Source organism: Poecilia formosa, unplaced genomic scaffold (assembly GCF_000485575.1).
Source record: "Poecilia formosa unplaced genomic scaffold, Poecilia_formosa-5.1.2 Scaffold98, whole genome shotgun sequence".
NCBI lineage: Eukaryota > Metazoa > Chordata > Actinopteri > Cyprinodontiformes > Poeciliidae > Poecilia > Poecilia formosa.
This window is the reverse complement of record NW_006800037.1, coordinates 233105-248545: the sequence shown is the minus strand read 5'-3', so window position 1 is coordinate 248545 and position 15441 is coordinate 233105. Positions and strand designations below refer to the sequence as shown.

The window sequence follows — 15441 nt, the reverse complement described above, 5'->3', positions numbered from 1 at the left end:
TTTCTTACTGATATCTTTGGATGTTGCTTCAATATGTCCACAAATAGTACTTTCCTCCTGGTACACCTGCAGCAATACAGCTCCACATCATGATGGTGCCACTCCCAGATCAAATGGGTCCCTTTATTCATCCAAATGTAATGATGGTCATTATGGCCAAACAGTTCAACTTTAGTTTTATCTCAACGCAAGACAAGTCTCAAAAAAATTGGTTTTTGTCCATCTGTGCATTTGCAAACTGCAATCTGTTTTTTTTTTGTTTGTTTATTTCTGTTGGAATAATGGCTCCTTTTGTGCTGAGTGGCGATATACAATTTGCACATTTTTGGACCAATATGTGTATTTCTCCAGGACATACAACCCTATAACTCTTTCATGAGCAGTGTGATGGTTGGACATCATATCTATACTTGCATACTTTGGACAGATAAATGAAGTACTTTCAAGCATATGGAAACTGTTTCTAAGGATGAACCAGACTTGTCAATTGTCTTTCTGAGCTGACTTGTCTTGACTTGTTTTTGTGTCAAACAATAAAGAAATGTGTTCCAGGTGTGGCCTTCAAATACATCCACAGGTGTGCATTCAATTAACCTGAACATATCAATTAACCTATCAGACATTTTCAAAGCCTTGACATCATCTGGGTTTTCCCTTCATCATTTAATGAGATAGTAATCATTCTGTATGTAAACTTTTGCTTTTGAAGACATTAATAAATAAATTTCTGACATTCTCACACTCTTGTGGCATTTAGGTGTATATATTTTATAAACTTTGTATTTATTACCTCAGATGGAGTAGCTTGTAAACAAATAAGCGATTTCCCCTTGGAGATTAATAAAGTATATTCCATTCTGTTCAATTTAGCAAACATATTAAGCCTATATATTGCTTTCATAAGCTTTCTATTGAAACATTTTTGCAAAAGTATTTCTGTTTATATTTTTGGTACCATTTGTTTTGTTTTTTTCTTTTAGTCCGTAAAATACGCAATTTGCACATGACCTTATATTTGTCTGACGTCATTTTAAAATATTTAATCAGATGTTATCAGTTATTCAGTGGCCTACTTAATTAGTTGTTTACGAATTACTTTTTAAATCTTTTTACTGTTTTTTAAAATATTTTTTTACTTGAAGAAGATATGTTGCTGTAGTTCTACTTTTTCTAAATCCATCCCTTAGTCAGTTTTAATAGCCTCCGTCCACAATCTTGTGGTTTCTGTTGGTTCTTATGATCTGAATCGATGAGGATGACGTCATGGTCCCTGTTTCGAATGTCGGGAACGCGCCCTGGGTAGGAGGCCGCGCGTTCTGCTGGGGACACAACTTGTTCAAATCTAAAGCTCAAGGTCGTTGACAGCCTCCGGTACCTTGGATTTCAGGTACTGTCTTTATCCTAGAAAGGCATAGGACTGTCTCGCTGCGTATTACCAATTTTAAACTCGCCAGAAGAGTGTCGGGAAGCGCACTCGTCTAGGTTGACTATGCTAGTAGCGCGGCTAACGTTAGCCAGCTAAAGCTAGAGTTTATTCGATTAAAAACAACCCGGATTTGATTGTTGTTTGTTACCAGGGATACATTAGTTTTTATCTGTGTGAGTTCCTTTGTAACGAAAGGTAAACGTGTAAGTTTTGTTCCTCTTTTCGCGTTGGTATGTAGTGTCAGACAGATAAAACGGCCGTCGCGGCTGTTTGCTAATGTTACTGTTTGCTTTGAGCTATGCCAGTACTGGACGGCTGTTGTTTTCTACCACAGCCTGTCAGTGGGAAGTTGCTTAGCTTAATTTTAAGCAATCTTCCCTTCATATTTGCCGAATATTTTGTTATGCAAGAGTTTGGGGTATGTTTTTGAGTTGGTTTCGTAGTTGCCATGTCTTTCGGTGTTGTTCCTTTTATGGCAACTTTTTTCCTGATCTACATCTTGCTTTGCGGCGGAAGAAAGTGTAATCCATCAGCTAGCTGCTGTTTTCGCATACCGTCGCTCCCCCTTTAAACGGCAGCGGTGAACGACTCTTTTGTAGCTTTTGTTTGTTGATCCTTTCTGGTTCTTTCCTGATAAATCCTCAGCTTAATAGGATAAGCACATTTTCAGGCTTTGCCTTAATACGTGAAAACGTAGCTCTGTTTTACTTTTATTATATTTGTCACCTGATCTGAAAATGTTACTGTTGTTGCTTGCTTTCTTTTTAAAACTTGGTTTGGATTCAGATTTTGCTTTATTGTTCTTTGATACCGTAAAGAGTGAACTGGACTTTGTCACTCAGTTATTGGTGTTTGCTGAACTTATAAATCTGTTCGGCTAACTTTTATGAAATTTAACATTCCAAAATGATATTGGACCGCAGTCATCTAAAACCCTGAATTTGCTTCAGCTCTGTTCTCATGCCACAATGCCAATCTCCAAGCTCTTTTAGCTGAAAAATGGAAAAAAATCTCATCTGGTTAGATGGGAACCGCTGGACAATTTTGACTAACTGATTTTCCCACATTTTCAGGAATATCCTCTCCCACCCCCCTTCCCCCTCTGTCAGAGCATGGCTCAGGAGACCAATCAGACGCAAGTGCCAATGCTTTGCACTATGGGATGTGGTTTCTATGGTAACCCCCGCACCAATGGCATGTGCTCTGTCTGCTACAAGGAACACCTGCAGAGACAACAGGGAGGGGGACGAACCAGCCCTCCCGGAGAGAAAGGTAGGACAGAAAACCTGCCAACAACTGGCTTCAGTCTGATATGGTTTGCTTTCAGGAGCTTCAGAGCTCCTGAATTTGCTAAAAGGGGTTGGAGAACAGCTGCCTACACCGTGGCATAAGAAAGCAACAGAGTGACATTGTCATGTGCTGTTTAACCTGAACTCAACTTACAATTGATCTTCTTTGACCAAGGCAGTGTGTTTTCTTTATCAAGACACTTGAAATAAGAAAAAAAATCTCTCTGTAAGTTCTCTGTTGTCACACTTTTCTTTCCACACAGCTGCTACATCACCGTCAGGATCAGCAACATCAGCGAGTGTAACCGTGGAAGACACAAACTCAGAGCTTAGTACAGAAGCAGCAGGAACCCAAGCTGAGGAACAAACAACCAGGTATGCTGACAAGCTCCTGGACCATTTCTCTCTTTTACATGTATAAAATCTGTCTCATTTATCATGGCCCCAATATCTGTTCCTTTGATTACCAATACAACATGGGATGGCAAGCCTTTTTGTAGGCATAAAAATTAGTAAAACAATGTTGGCCTGAAGGTTGAGAAGAAGTGTGTTTTAAAAAAAACAGCATATTTGAGTTGGTTATTGATTAGAATATTCTACCTTTTTTTTTTTTAATTCTACTCTTTATAAAGTAATGTGCGACAGAGTATTAGGGCCTTTGTAGATCAAATAAAAAATAATGCGACCACGAATGACTAAATTTCTGCCAAAAACTCAGAAATTTCTTGATCAATTTCTCGGATTTACAAGAAAAGGTTTGGATATTCTCTATCAAAAGTTCTACATTTACAAGAAATAGCAATAATTTCCCCTTGATTAAAGGCAAAAATGTACAATGTTTAAACTAAGAAATTTGCGAGAAAGAAAAATATCTTGAATTGATCAGAGGAAAACTCAGAAGTTTAGTGAGATTATAAAGTCAGACATTTGCAACAAAACATGACAGAAGTCCTGGGATTGCAGTGGGGAAAAATTGGAGTTGTGCATCTGGATATTTTCCAGAGCGTAAGTGGGACATCTAAGCTCTTTTCCGGTATCGGAATATCTCTCGGGTGCAGAGTCGACACAGCCATGCTGCAGCTTTCCTGACTATCCGTATCCCGTTCGAGGCGCTCATGGTGATTCTGCACCTGGGACGTGTCGTTTGGTACAGGAAGAGCCTGGATGTACTATTTACACTTTGGAAAATATCCAGATGTGCACCTCTTTAATTTGCCACTTCAGTCTTAGATGATGTCACAAATGTTTGACCTCAGTAAACCTAACAAATCTTTTTGGCCAATTTCTGGCTTCATAATGTCAGAGGATGTCTTAGTTTTATTGCTGTAAATTTATGTCTCTAATCTTGGAAAATTGTCTTTTTTTCCCCCCCCTCACATACTTGCTTCTTTACACATTTTTCTTTTTTTTTTTTTTCTTTTTTTTCAAAACATGTGGTCACATTAGTTCTTCAGCCTTTCCAAAAGTTTTTAGTAGCAGGCTTACTTATGAAAATCAAATTTAAGCAGTATTTAGATTGGTTGAGTGATACATTTGGATTTTTTTTTTGTCCTTTTGTTGTCAACTTGTAGCTTGCTTGTATCTAAATAGTTACAGCATAGGGAAAATACATGTTGTCTTTGTTTGGTTGGTGTATTGGAGGGTGTCAAACTCATTTTCATGTCAGACCACATCAAGACCATGAATGTCCTCTATGGGACAGATGTGACAGAATGCATAGATAAAACCACCAAATTACAAACTGTTACAATAAGTATAGCCTTTTCTGAATTTGAGTTACACTTCTAATATTTGTTTTCTATTCACAGTGCTATGATATGTCCCTATACAAAATAATATTTCATCAAACAACCATTATCTTGAAGTTCTATTTCTGTGGGTCTCCAATTTCTAAAGGGCTACAGAAATACTAATATGTCTCACTAAGTTAGAATGTGGTGTGAAAGTGCACAATTTCTTGCACATTTGCATGTCAAGCCACTCTTGAACCATAGACGTCGTCAGAGGCGTCTCTCACCTGGACTGAAGAGAAAGCAAACTGGACTGTTGCGCAACGGTCCAGAGTCCTGTTTCCAAGTTGAAATAAATTCTGCATTTTATTTTGAAATTGAGGTCCCAGGGTCTGGAGGATGAGTGGAGAGGCACAGACTCCATGTTGCTTAGAGGTCCAGTGTAATATTTTCGGTCAGTGATGGTTTGCCATCAGTCATGATCATTAAAATGCCAAAAAAAATAAAAGCGTGAAATGCCTGAAATAACCGTTTCACTGTCTGAGACGACTGGAAAGAAACATTCCACTTTTGCTAATATTAAAATTTTTTTGAGATGTACTAGCATTTGCCCCACAGGCCTTGAGTTTGACACGTGATGTATAACTTTACGATTGTGCCCTTATCAGATTTCGTGCAAGGAACTTTAATTGCAGCTTTGCTCTGGTTTTCATTTTATCCTCATTTTTCTGTCTTATCTGTCTCATCTTTCTGCTCCCTCTCATAGATACTCTTTCTCCATAAATCTTTTTTGACTATTTGATCTGTCTAATTTCAAACTGTGCCCCTGTTTTGTGGTGATAGTCCCAGCTCTCCGAGCCCAGTAACTCAACAGATGACGGCTATGAGCATCTCCCCAGACTCGGGGGCTGTAGACTCCGATCGAGCAGTGGTCGAGGAAGCAGAGGAGGAGGAAGACGAGGAGGAGGGCACATCCAATAGCGCAGGTGAGCATCACATAAAGGGTTTCCAAGAAAAGTCCTTATAGTGGTGTAAATGGGAAAAACATGTCTCTTAATTTATGCACTGCTTTAGTATTCTAGTATTCAGTCTTTGGTAAAATAAATGTGTAGTTCTTAGCTTTCACTTTTTGTCTCAGACAATACTGCTTTAATGCATACTCTTTGAAACTTGCTAGTAGTCGTCATACTATTTGTATAAAGAAGAGTTAAATTCTTATGGTACTTTGCTTTAACGCTTAGTGATCTGTTTAAGCTCCTACCATTTTAAGCTTTAAAAAAAAAACAAATGTCCACTTCTACAAAATGCTATATTGACTCGTGAAATTAATGCAGAATGAGATTGCTTTAACTACTAGATAAATATTTTATGGTTATTCACCACAAATACAATCCTGTTGCAAATGAGTAGTAATCTAGTGAAAGAATGTGAACTATTTTGATTTCATATCAGATTTTAGCTATTTTTTTTAACAACAAATCACCTGTCCATAAACATGTGTGAAATGTTTCATTATAAATTAATCTTTCATCACAGTAGCATTAAAATAAAAGTTAACCTTTAAGTTGAGCACATTTATTTATGTCCACTCCTGCAGTGGGAAGAGTAGTCTTATAGTGATAGAGTTTTGGGTTCGATTCCAGCTTCCTCCGTTGGCCCTTGTTGATGTTCTCTTGGGCACCTAAGCCCACATTTTGGTGTTTGAATGTGTGTGTGTGTCTGGGGGAATGTGGTTATTCCCTCAACATGCTTCAAGTAGTCCATATAAGTAGCAAAGGGCTTTTTATCTTCAGTCCACAGCATCACAGGACCTTCACCATTCTTAAAAGTGGAGAAGATTTCATCATGCTTTGTTTAACAAGCTGCCGTCTGCTTCAGTAATATTCCAGGGGTCAGCAACCTTTTTAATTCAAAGAGCTATGTTTTCACCCGCTGCTACAAAATGAGTGTAGAGCCAAAAAAAAGTATTAATTTTATAAATATGTGCTGAATGAAATGTATTTTGAAAGCTAGGGAGATTTAAACTAAAATGTATTTTTATTTTTAGATGTTAAAACAAAATTAATCGTCTGACCTTTACAAGGGGCAAAAAAAAACAACAACTAAATTTTGTGTAATAAAGTCAGCTAAGTGAACCCTTTCCATAACATTGTGAAAGATGGGTAACCCACCCAAAATTTAAAGCACATAGTTGGATGCTAAGAAACATTACATCACTTTTTAAAGCCTCGTACAATCTATGGTCTTCTCTTGTGAATATTCAATGCCGAAAACATAAAAAAAACTGAAAATAGCCACCCTTTCTAGTTGCCTTTATGATTACAAAACATCTTATTTGGTTTTACAAGAGCCACTGCATAGAATCCAACGAGCCGCAGGTTGCAGACCCGTACTGTATGCTAACAGGATAAACTTGGATCCTCATCCTGCCTTGCTTGTAATAGCTCCAGTTAATTGAAACCTTAGATAAGAGCAGTCTTGAATATGTGGCGATTTTCCTCTTGACCATTTCCTGACTTGTAACTGTGACACACAACTGTCTTTCTTGAATTTCATGGATTTCTTTTTTGGCTTGCCTCTTTTGAAAAACGACTGAGGGGTTCTCCCTCATCTAAGCATGTGCTGTTTTCCTTCTAACATCAGAACCTGTGACTGACGATGCGCAAGCATCTTCTGAAGGTGACCAAACCCCTGATAAGAACAAGAAAAAGAACCGCTGCTTTTCTTGCCGGAAGAAAGTGGGCCTTACTGGTAAGTAGGGAAAGCAGTTTCCACACTTTCGGGGTAATTATTAAGCTCTGCCTTGATGCTGGGCTCAATAAGTTTGCAACTTGTGGCCAAGGATTGCTGCAAATCTTTACTTTAAACCCCACACTTGGTAGACCCCTCGAAATTGGTATTAATGCAACATATACTTTGTCATTTTCTTTATGGAAATTGCTTTTCTTCAGTGTTATCATATATTTATATTTTGTTGCTAGAGATTCTTGCGTTATCTCTCTAACCATGTAGAAGATTGGCGATAAAATCTGTGATCCAACTTCTACCAGCTCTGTTGTGGTGAACAACACAGCAGGACACGTGGGGTTTGTGAGCAGCCCATACACAAGGGTGATGATTCACAGCACTAAGACCCTCCTTCTGGCTCTGATTGGATGTTTGTATTGTACGCGCTCCATATTTTGCTTTAGAAAATATGTAAGATGGTTTCACGCCAGAAACACTCAAAATATATTTATATTTCACACAAAAAAGATGAAACTAGGGACAGTTGAAAAGTGTTTAAAACTTTAATCACAGTTAAAGGAGGAAATGGCTCCAATGTCCTCGCAGTCGACCACACAGCATGCAACCAATATTGTAAAAATGTGAAGTGTTTGATACGTTGCTTAGCAACGTATCAAAGTTTTGAGATCGGAGTCCCCTGCTATAAATGTCCCAGGTAACGTTCAACTCCTCTGCATCCTGGATATTGTATTTATTTTAGTGCCATCTTCATCTCACATTAACATTTACAGTCAAGATCAATAAATTTCAACATATTTTCTGATGAAACTTGTTTGTTATATTAAAAGCACAAAAGCTGTTGATGTGCAGAAAGTTGCATTTGATGTTGAGATGTTCATTTGACAGAGGGATTTGTAGTGTTCAAACCAGTTTTAACTGGTGCATATTTTGGTGCTTTGTTTTGCTACTGTGCAGATTACTGATTTTAGCAAGATCTTTGAAAGGGTCTTTTTTCTCTGCTTGAAATGACAAAACTTTGACTGTAGAATCCTATTATGCAATATTGTCTTTACTATTCTTTATTGACACAATTAGGACGATTGGTGTTCTCAGCATGTAACCCTTAGGAATTGTAAATTCACACTGCAGCGCTCAGCATTTCTAAAACGCTGCCAACATCTTCCAGTGTTGATGTTGAAAACATCTGAACAAATTTTCTGCATTCCTTCCTCTTATCTGAAGTCTGTCCTCGGTCTGAATGAACAGTAGATTGGTAGCAGGAAATTGTTTTTCTAAAAGGCCTTCTTCCATTTTAGTACTTCCTCTTACGTCAAATCTTAGCACTTATTAATCACTTTGAGTTGTCTTCGACATGCAACAACTTGTGCACTGAAAAAGGGATTCTTGAGCTGCCAATCAAGCTAAATTTCCTATTAATGGAAAAACATTTGCTGTCTGAAAGATCTATATGAAAGTACTTTAAAAACAAACTGTAGTTAACTGTAGTTGAACTTTTCACTGCGGTTCAGAGTTCAGTGCAACAATCCACGTAAAGCAGAGCTGTTTGGAAGTGGCCTGTACTTGCATAGCATTTTATTAAGTCCAGAAAACCCCAAAGCATCAGTTTGTGTATTTATATTTCTTTATGCTAATGGTTTAAACAGTTTTCCTCTCTCTCTTTTAAATCAGGTTTTGACTGTCGCTGTGGCAACCTGTTCTGTGCCATCCATCGCTACTCTGACAAACACGACTGTCCGTATGATTACCGGAGTGCAGCGGCTGCACGCATACGCAAGGAGAACCCCATCGTGGTGGCTGAAAAAATTCAGAAGTTATGAGGACTAAGTGCAATAAAAGTCTCTAAGACTTTGTGAATTTGAACAATGGCAACTTGGATGAAAAACACCCGACATCGTGGCTTCATTTGTTCGAGGTAGTTGAAGGTGGGCGGGGTGGGGCGACGTGGTCGCAGCAAAAAGTCAAGACACGTCCCTTACTAGTGTTTCCCTCCCTCTCTTTCTCTCGCTCTCTCTCTGCTAGTGACTGCAGCTAAATCTGAGTGTCTGTGTTTTGGGCTTGTATGAAAGTGTGTGTGTGCGCGCGCGCGTGTGTGTTTGCATACATCTGCTTGAGAGTTGGGGAGAGAGTAAAGTAGGGGCTTGACGGACATTTGTTTTGCCATGGGGAGGGAGGGGATATACATTTTAGGCCTTTTTTTGTTTCTCAGCTTAGAGGGATCGTGTTAGTCATTTTTATTTGTACAATCCCTGTGGGTCATTGAAATAAAATGGGTATAAGGAGTTTGGGAATGTGCCACAGCCTGGATAATGAAACCATCTTATTCAGAAGGTGTTGGTTCAAAAGGAGAAACAAAAAGAAATCATGTGTCAGACCTTTTTAAGGGCTTTGGAATATTTTTTGTCTTAGACTTTAAAATTTCTGTAACCTTAATTTTGAAATTGCTTCCCCCCGCCCCCCTCTTTAGCTCTCAGCCTTTGGATCACCACATGTTGAAGTCCGAAGGCTCAGCATTTTTTATTTTTATTTTTTTTTAGTCATTTCTTTCTTTATGTTGACATGCATGGATACTGGGTACATGAACAGCTATTGATTGGGGAGGGAAAGGTCAGAGCTGACGGAAAACCTTGACTTAACCGAGTGATTGAATCCTGATTTTTTATTTTTATTTTTTTCCTGTTTTAATGAGTGTATGACTTCAGAAGATCTATATTAATATATTCTAGTTAGCTTGAATTGTGTGATTGCATTCTATTTATTTTATATTGTTTGGTATGTGCTGGAGGATTGGCGGCATGTGTCAGCAGATTGTTAGGATTTGCACTTTGCAGTTTTATTTAATTAATTCCATCCTTACTCTATAACCATGAAAGTAAAATAATATACAACCTCTCATATGGATTGGAGTGCAGTTTTGCTGCAATCTGCGCATTAAGATTGCCTTTTTCTCACTTTTTTTTTTCCATTGAAATAAAGCACAACAATGGATATCAACTGCAGAGCACAAACTATGTGCCAACCCTACTTGGTTTTGTTCAGCATTTTGGTCATTTGAAGTTCATATCTGAGCTATACAGCAGGCTCAGAAATAAAAAGCCTTGTTTTAGTGATGAGGTGTATTATGAGGTTTTCCTTGAAAACCTTTTTTTTTTTTTTTTTTTTTTTTTTTGTGCTTTTTTGTTTTTGGAGTCAGTTAGGCTCCATGTTTCTCTAACCACCAGCAGACCACTGACACATGCTGAATGAAAACTGACCTGGGTCACGGTTAAGCTACACAAAAACATGTTCTGCTCAGCTACAGCAAAGATTGTCGCCGTGCTGTGCTTTCCTTTTTTGTTTTCTTTTTTTTTTTTTTCTTTTTCTTTCTTTTTGTCTTACATAGTCTGATTCAGACGAGTCCTTATGCAAAGATCGCTTCTGGCTAGCTTGTTTTCAGGAAGATCTGACCTGATGCATGTGTGCAGTTGGGACATAAAGCGCAGCGCTGCAAGTTGACTGCATAGTTGGAAATGTCGGAGCTGTGGTCTGAAAAAAGGCAACACTCAGCAGTAGCACAATGCATGGCTGAAACCTTTGGGGCTGAAGTTATCAGGACTCAACAGTTTGTTTGTTTTTTGTTTTTTTTTCTTTTTTTTCCAAATGTAAATAACATATGGCTCCAATTCATATAGTATAATCTTTATGTAGATTATTGCCAGGTAACTAAGGTGATGGATTGAGGTGAAGAATAGTACTATGTGTATTAAAGTGCTTTTCATAATTATCCAAAAAAAAAAGTGCCCTTACTGGCACTGACAATTTTACCAATTTATTACCCCATTTAATGTACAATTATAACATGTAAAATTTTGTGTTTTCTGTAAGCCACCTGCTACTTGTATCTTCACCAAGCCATGCATCTTCTATTTTTTACAATCATAATGTTTAAAATAAAAACAAACAAAAGAAAAAAAACCCGCCTCCTTACACATTTAACATCCCTTACTCTGTATTCCGACCCACGCTTTTATCCTGTTACTGATATTAAAAGTTTTAAAAGGCCCCCGTGTCGTTCAGGTAGCAGTTGAGGTTTCAGGTTTTCATTATTTAAGCTTTCCCCGTAAACGTCGCTTGATCTTGCTCATTAAGTATTTATAGAAAAGCTGAAAGGAAACTGCAAGGTGTTTTTTTTGTTTGTTTTTTTTTCCTTTCTTTTTTTTTAAATGATTATTTTGTTTTGTTTTTTTTTCCCGAAAAGAACCCAATGCAGATTGTGATCGATGTGAAGCTTTTCTTCTGAGATGAGTTTCCGCTTTAACTCCTCGATTTGAATTCCAGTTGAAGTCTCTGTGTTGGTGATGGACATGTCTGAATGGCTGCTGGGGTGAGGACTTGGCATGCCAATACCGAGCCCATTTACCTGCGATAGGCTGTGCGTCTATAAACCCTGACTGTGATTAATTTCTCCTGCCGTTTTGCATCTAGTGGAAAATTGAAATCCCGATGGGGTGAATCTTGGGTGATGACGAGACAAATAACAGTCTCGCTTTACGAAGACTTATAGCTGGTGCATCCATATATATTTAAACATAATTCCCAGACTTTCAAATATTGTTTGATGCAGAACATTTAGTTTTGCTTTACAGATGACTTGTAAAAAGATTGTTCGGCTGCGTAAATCATGGGGGAGGGGGGGTCCCATGGTTTGTGCTTATTAATGACTGCTCATATCAGTAACCCGACCCTGTAAACAGGCTTTTTCTAATAATTACGAGCAGTTTGAATGTAAACCACAATATTTCACACAACATGTTATGATGTCAATTTAACAGACTATTTGGATTTTATTTTGACTGTTTCAGGGAGAAAATGGATATCCAGTTGTCATTTTTACACAAGTGTCAGTTGAACCACTAACATCGTTTTAGACTGATTTGGCACCAGCAACTAGGGTTAGCATTCCTACATAATCTAGATTCCATCAGTACATTAGCTTCTTTTCTTTTTCTTTTTTTTTCCTGTGTTTTGATTATGTTCTGCTGTCTTCAATTCAATGTTAACATCACTGTTCATAATAAATGTCTTCATCATACAGGAGGTTTGATTGATAAATCTATATCTTATGACTGGTTTAAGTTCCGCTTCACCACAGGTGTAAATGCAGATTAAGGTTATTTTTTGATCACTGTCTTTAAAGATGAATTGTGGAGATTTCAGATTAAAGTTTTGTTCAGAGGTATAGTTCCTGTCCCTTCGCACTCCAGTCCCCCAGAGACACCACCGGATAACTTTTTTTTTTTTTCTTTTCTTTTAAGAGTTAGGATTGTATGATGTGTAAGATTAAGTATAAAACAATAAAATCACAAAGTTTATTTTAAAGTATACTTGTCTTTTGTTTTCATTTTTTATGCACAAATGTATTACTTTTTATACATATTTTTCTTGCATTACAACTACAAAAGTGGTAGAACAACACAAAGTAACACATAATTATGTTTTGCTAAAATAAAAATGATCTGCCTCCTCTCTACTCCAGCACACCTAAGGAAATTCCTGGCTACTAATTGGCAGATTTCACAAGGAGAAAGGCGTTCATTTTAAAAGAGGTCACTTTTGTGATTTGCCTCAAGTCAGACAGGGTGAAGAGCATCCATGTGGAAGATGATCTAATTCGATTTGATCTAACTAGAAACATGAAGCTGTAGGGATGCTTTTCTTCGGGAGGAACAGGGAAACTGGATGGAATTAAATGGATTGCAGTCTTTGAAGAAATTTCATTGGTGTCTGCAAAAGGGTTTAAGTCAAAGCATTCTTGTATACATTGGATTGGCCTGTTCAGTTTCCACAACTAAGTTTAACTGAGAATATGTGGCATGCCTTGGAAATTGCTGTTCAAACACCTTCTCTACTCGGTCTTAGCTGACTTCCAAAGATAAAAATGAACATGGCTGACGCATCCCGAGACGTTCAGTTGAACAAAATAGTGCTTTGGGGAGAGGCAGATTCGAACGCACCCCACATTTCCTCTGATTTCTATTTTTAACCAAATTTTGTAAACTATCCTTTTCCTCGTGCACAAACTGCTCGTCTTTTGTATAAAGTTACTCAAGGCAATGAAACTTGTTTGCTGTAACATAATGTGGAAAAAGACTAATGGACGTGAATGCTTCTGTGAGGCAGTCATGCGCTAAATGTTGCGTTGCCGATGTAAACCGGCTCTCTTGTCTGCTTTTGTACTTATTGTTTTGAGATTCAACAAAATGCCGTTGGCACAAAAGCAACCATTCAGCAGCACATAATGTGTTTTAGTGTTCAGCGACGCCAAGAGCCTGCCCAAAGGAAATGAGGCTGTCTTGTCTGTTTGTGACCACTGTTGCTTTTGTAATATATCGTAAAAGTATAATTACATGAGCAATTGCGCTCTGCTGAAACTGTGCATTCTCTGATGGTACTGCAAAGACTCGCACCAAAAACAGCTGTTGGTTGAGGGATCCTAAATCATATAAAAATGGGTCTGTGTAAAGTGGCCTGTATAAATAAGTGGAGCACTCTTGCAGGTGCTGTCTCTTACTAAAACATCCAGAAACCCCCCCGCCCCTCTCCCCGCACTCCTCCAAAAAAACAGAATATAAACAGAGGTACTTGAATATGTGCTGCAGAAATCTAAATGTTATTGGTAGACTGTGCACACTCTGTGACATCAATTTAGTTCCCTATTTTCAGCTATGGTTGTCATTCATTTTTACTCAAGATTCAAGCACCTGGAATGAGTCCTCACAGAAGCCCCGCAGGCCTAAAGAAATTAGATGTTTAACTCAGCGTACGCAACATTCTGCTGGTATAAAGGACGACTGTGTGATAATAACCATGTCTGAGTCTTCTACTTCCAAACTGTTTGTCGCTGCTGTTCTAATTATAGTTCTAGTGCTTTAGCACATGCAAAGTAGTTACAAGAAGCGACGTGTTTTTCAACCTTCTCTAGTATAAAACTGCGTCCCATAGTTGTTTCTGACCTGAGACAAGATGGCTTCCGTTTTAATAATTAAATGTGATTCAAATGAGTTAAATTTGCATCTAGCATCTTAAAATCTGTACTAAATTATATTTTGTTTGGGCACATCTCTAATATGAGGAAAACAATTATTCATCAACTAAAGCTGAATTTAAGCATTTCGTTGCAATGTGCTTGATTCTTTTTGTAGAAATTGCTTAGAGTTTTAATTTTTGACTTTGTAATTGCCCCTTTTGAAAAACTAATTTCACGTTTGCCATGTACTTTTAGACGAAAAGTAATTTTTTTTGTAATTAATTAGATAAGTTGCTCCTAAAAGCAACTTCTGCATAGTTCAAAAACTTTGAAAGCATTTGGACTAACTAGGTTTTAACATCAAGCGATTCAGGAGGTTAGCAATGATGCTTGGAATAGAAAACATTTTTTCCTGTAACAGTTTAGTTTTTCTGTCAATGTTCGGGATGCTAAATGGGGATTGTAGAACACGCATGTGAACAGCAATACCCTAAAATCCGATCTAGCTTTTACAGCAAAACCAGTCCATAAAAATCACCACTTGAGTAATATGAGAATATTTATTAGCTGTCAAAAGTAAAACGCAAGCTGTAGCAATCGGAACCATCTAACGGCCATGCAAACTCTTGTAAAACTGATAAAAGCATTTCAGTAATCTAATCTTGAAGCACACAAAGGCATGAATAAGGATTTGAACATGCTCTAATCTTAATAACATAACAGATGAAAAAATGTTTATCTAGATCCTTTCTGATGGTTAAATGAAAGGTTCGATCAACAATTACAAAGAATATTAAGTCTATTGATACAGTACATAGCAACAATAATACCTCTAAACCAAATATTTTCAACATCAAACATGTAAAACCAATGCTCACATGTTTCTCTAAACATTACACAGTAATGTATATTGTAGAAAATGATACATAAGTTGCAATTCAATCTATATTTAGGCAATACAGGTTATCAGAATATAACATTCAACCAAGCCTGTTTACAAACAAAAAGTCTCACAAACATAAACTGTGTGTCTGTGTTCGTTGCATTTTTGGCGGAAAATGTACAAAACATTTTCCACCAAATGTTTGGTGGAAATCACTTGGCGCAATTAATAAAAAAAAAGAAAAAAAGAATTAATCAGTTAATTATTTTTAATTAATTGAAGTTACTTGAGACAGAAATTTTATTCAAGAATAGTGTTAATACTCACTACTGCACTCAAATAAAATGCACATTTACTTTTAC

General features: G+C 37.4%; 1 protein-coding gene across 2 annotated transcripts; it reads left to right on the top strand.

The window, feature by feature from the left end:
- Nucleotides 1-1266: 1266 nt before the first annotated feature.
- On the top strand, nt 1267-12548 carry LOC103142539 (AN1-type zinc finger protein 5-like). 2 transcript variants are annotated; one of them, XM_007558644.2, is made up of 6 exons: nt 1267-1387; nt 2500-2698; nt 2979-3090; nt 5289-5431; nt 7089-7196; nt 8862-12548. In XM_007558644.2, the coding sequence occupies exons 2-6, from the start codon at nt 2539-2541 to the stop codon at nt 9008-9010; spliced, it is 672 nt and encodes a 223-aa protein (XP_007558706.1). In that variant the 5' UTR covers nt 1267-1387; nt 2500-2538; the 3' UTR covers nt 9011-12548. The 2 variants fall into 2 exon arrangements, with proteins under 2 accessions (XP_007558706.1, XP_007558707.1); XM_007558645.2 differs by lacking the exon at nt 1267-1387 and adding an exon at nt 1597-1621.
- The last annotated feature ends 2893 nt before the right edge of the window (nt 12549-15441 follow it).

Excerpts from the sequence above, each read along its gene's own strand:
- LOC103142539 (XM_007558644.2), top strand. The coding sequence starts at position 2,539 with ATGGCTCAGGAGACCAATCAGACGCAAGTGCCAATGCTTTGCACTATG. Across the intron at positions 3,091-5,288 it reads GCTGAGGAACAAACAACCAG|TCCCAGCTCTCCGAGCCCAG; the intron begins GTATGCTGACAA and ends TTGTGGTGATAG. Across the intron at positions 7,197-8,861 it reads GAAGAAAGTGGGCCTTACTG|GTTTTGACTGTCGCTGTGGC; the intron begins GTAAGTAGGGAA and ends CTTTTAAATCAG.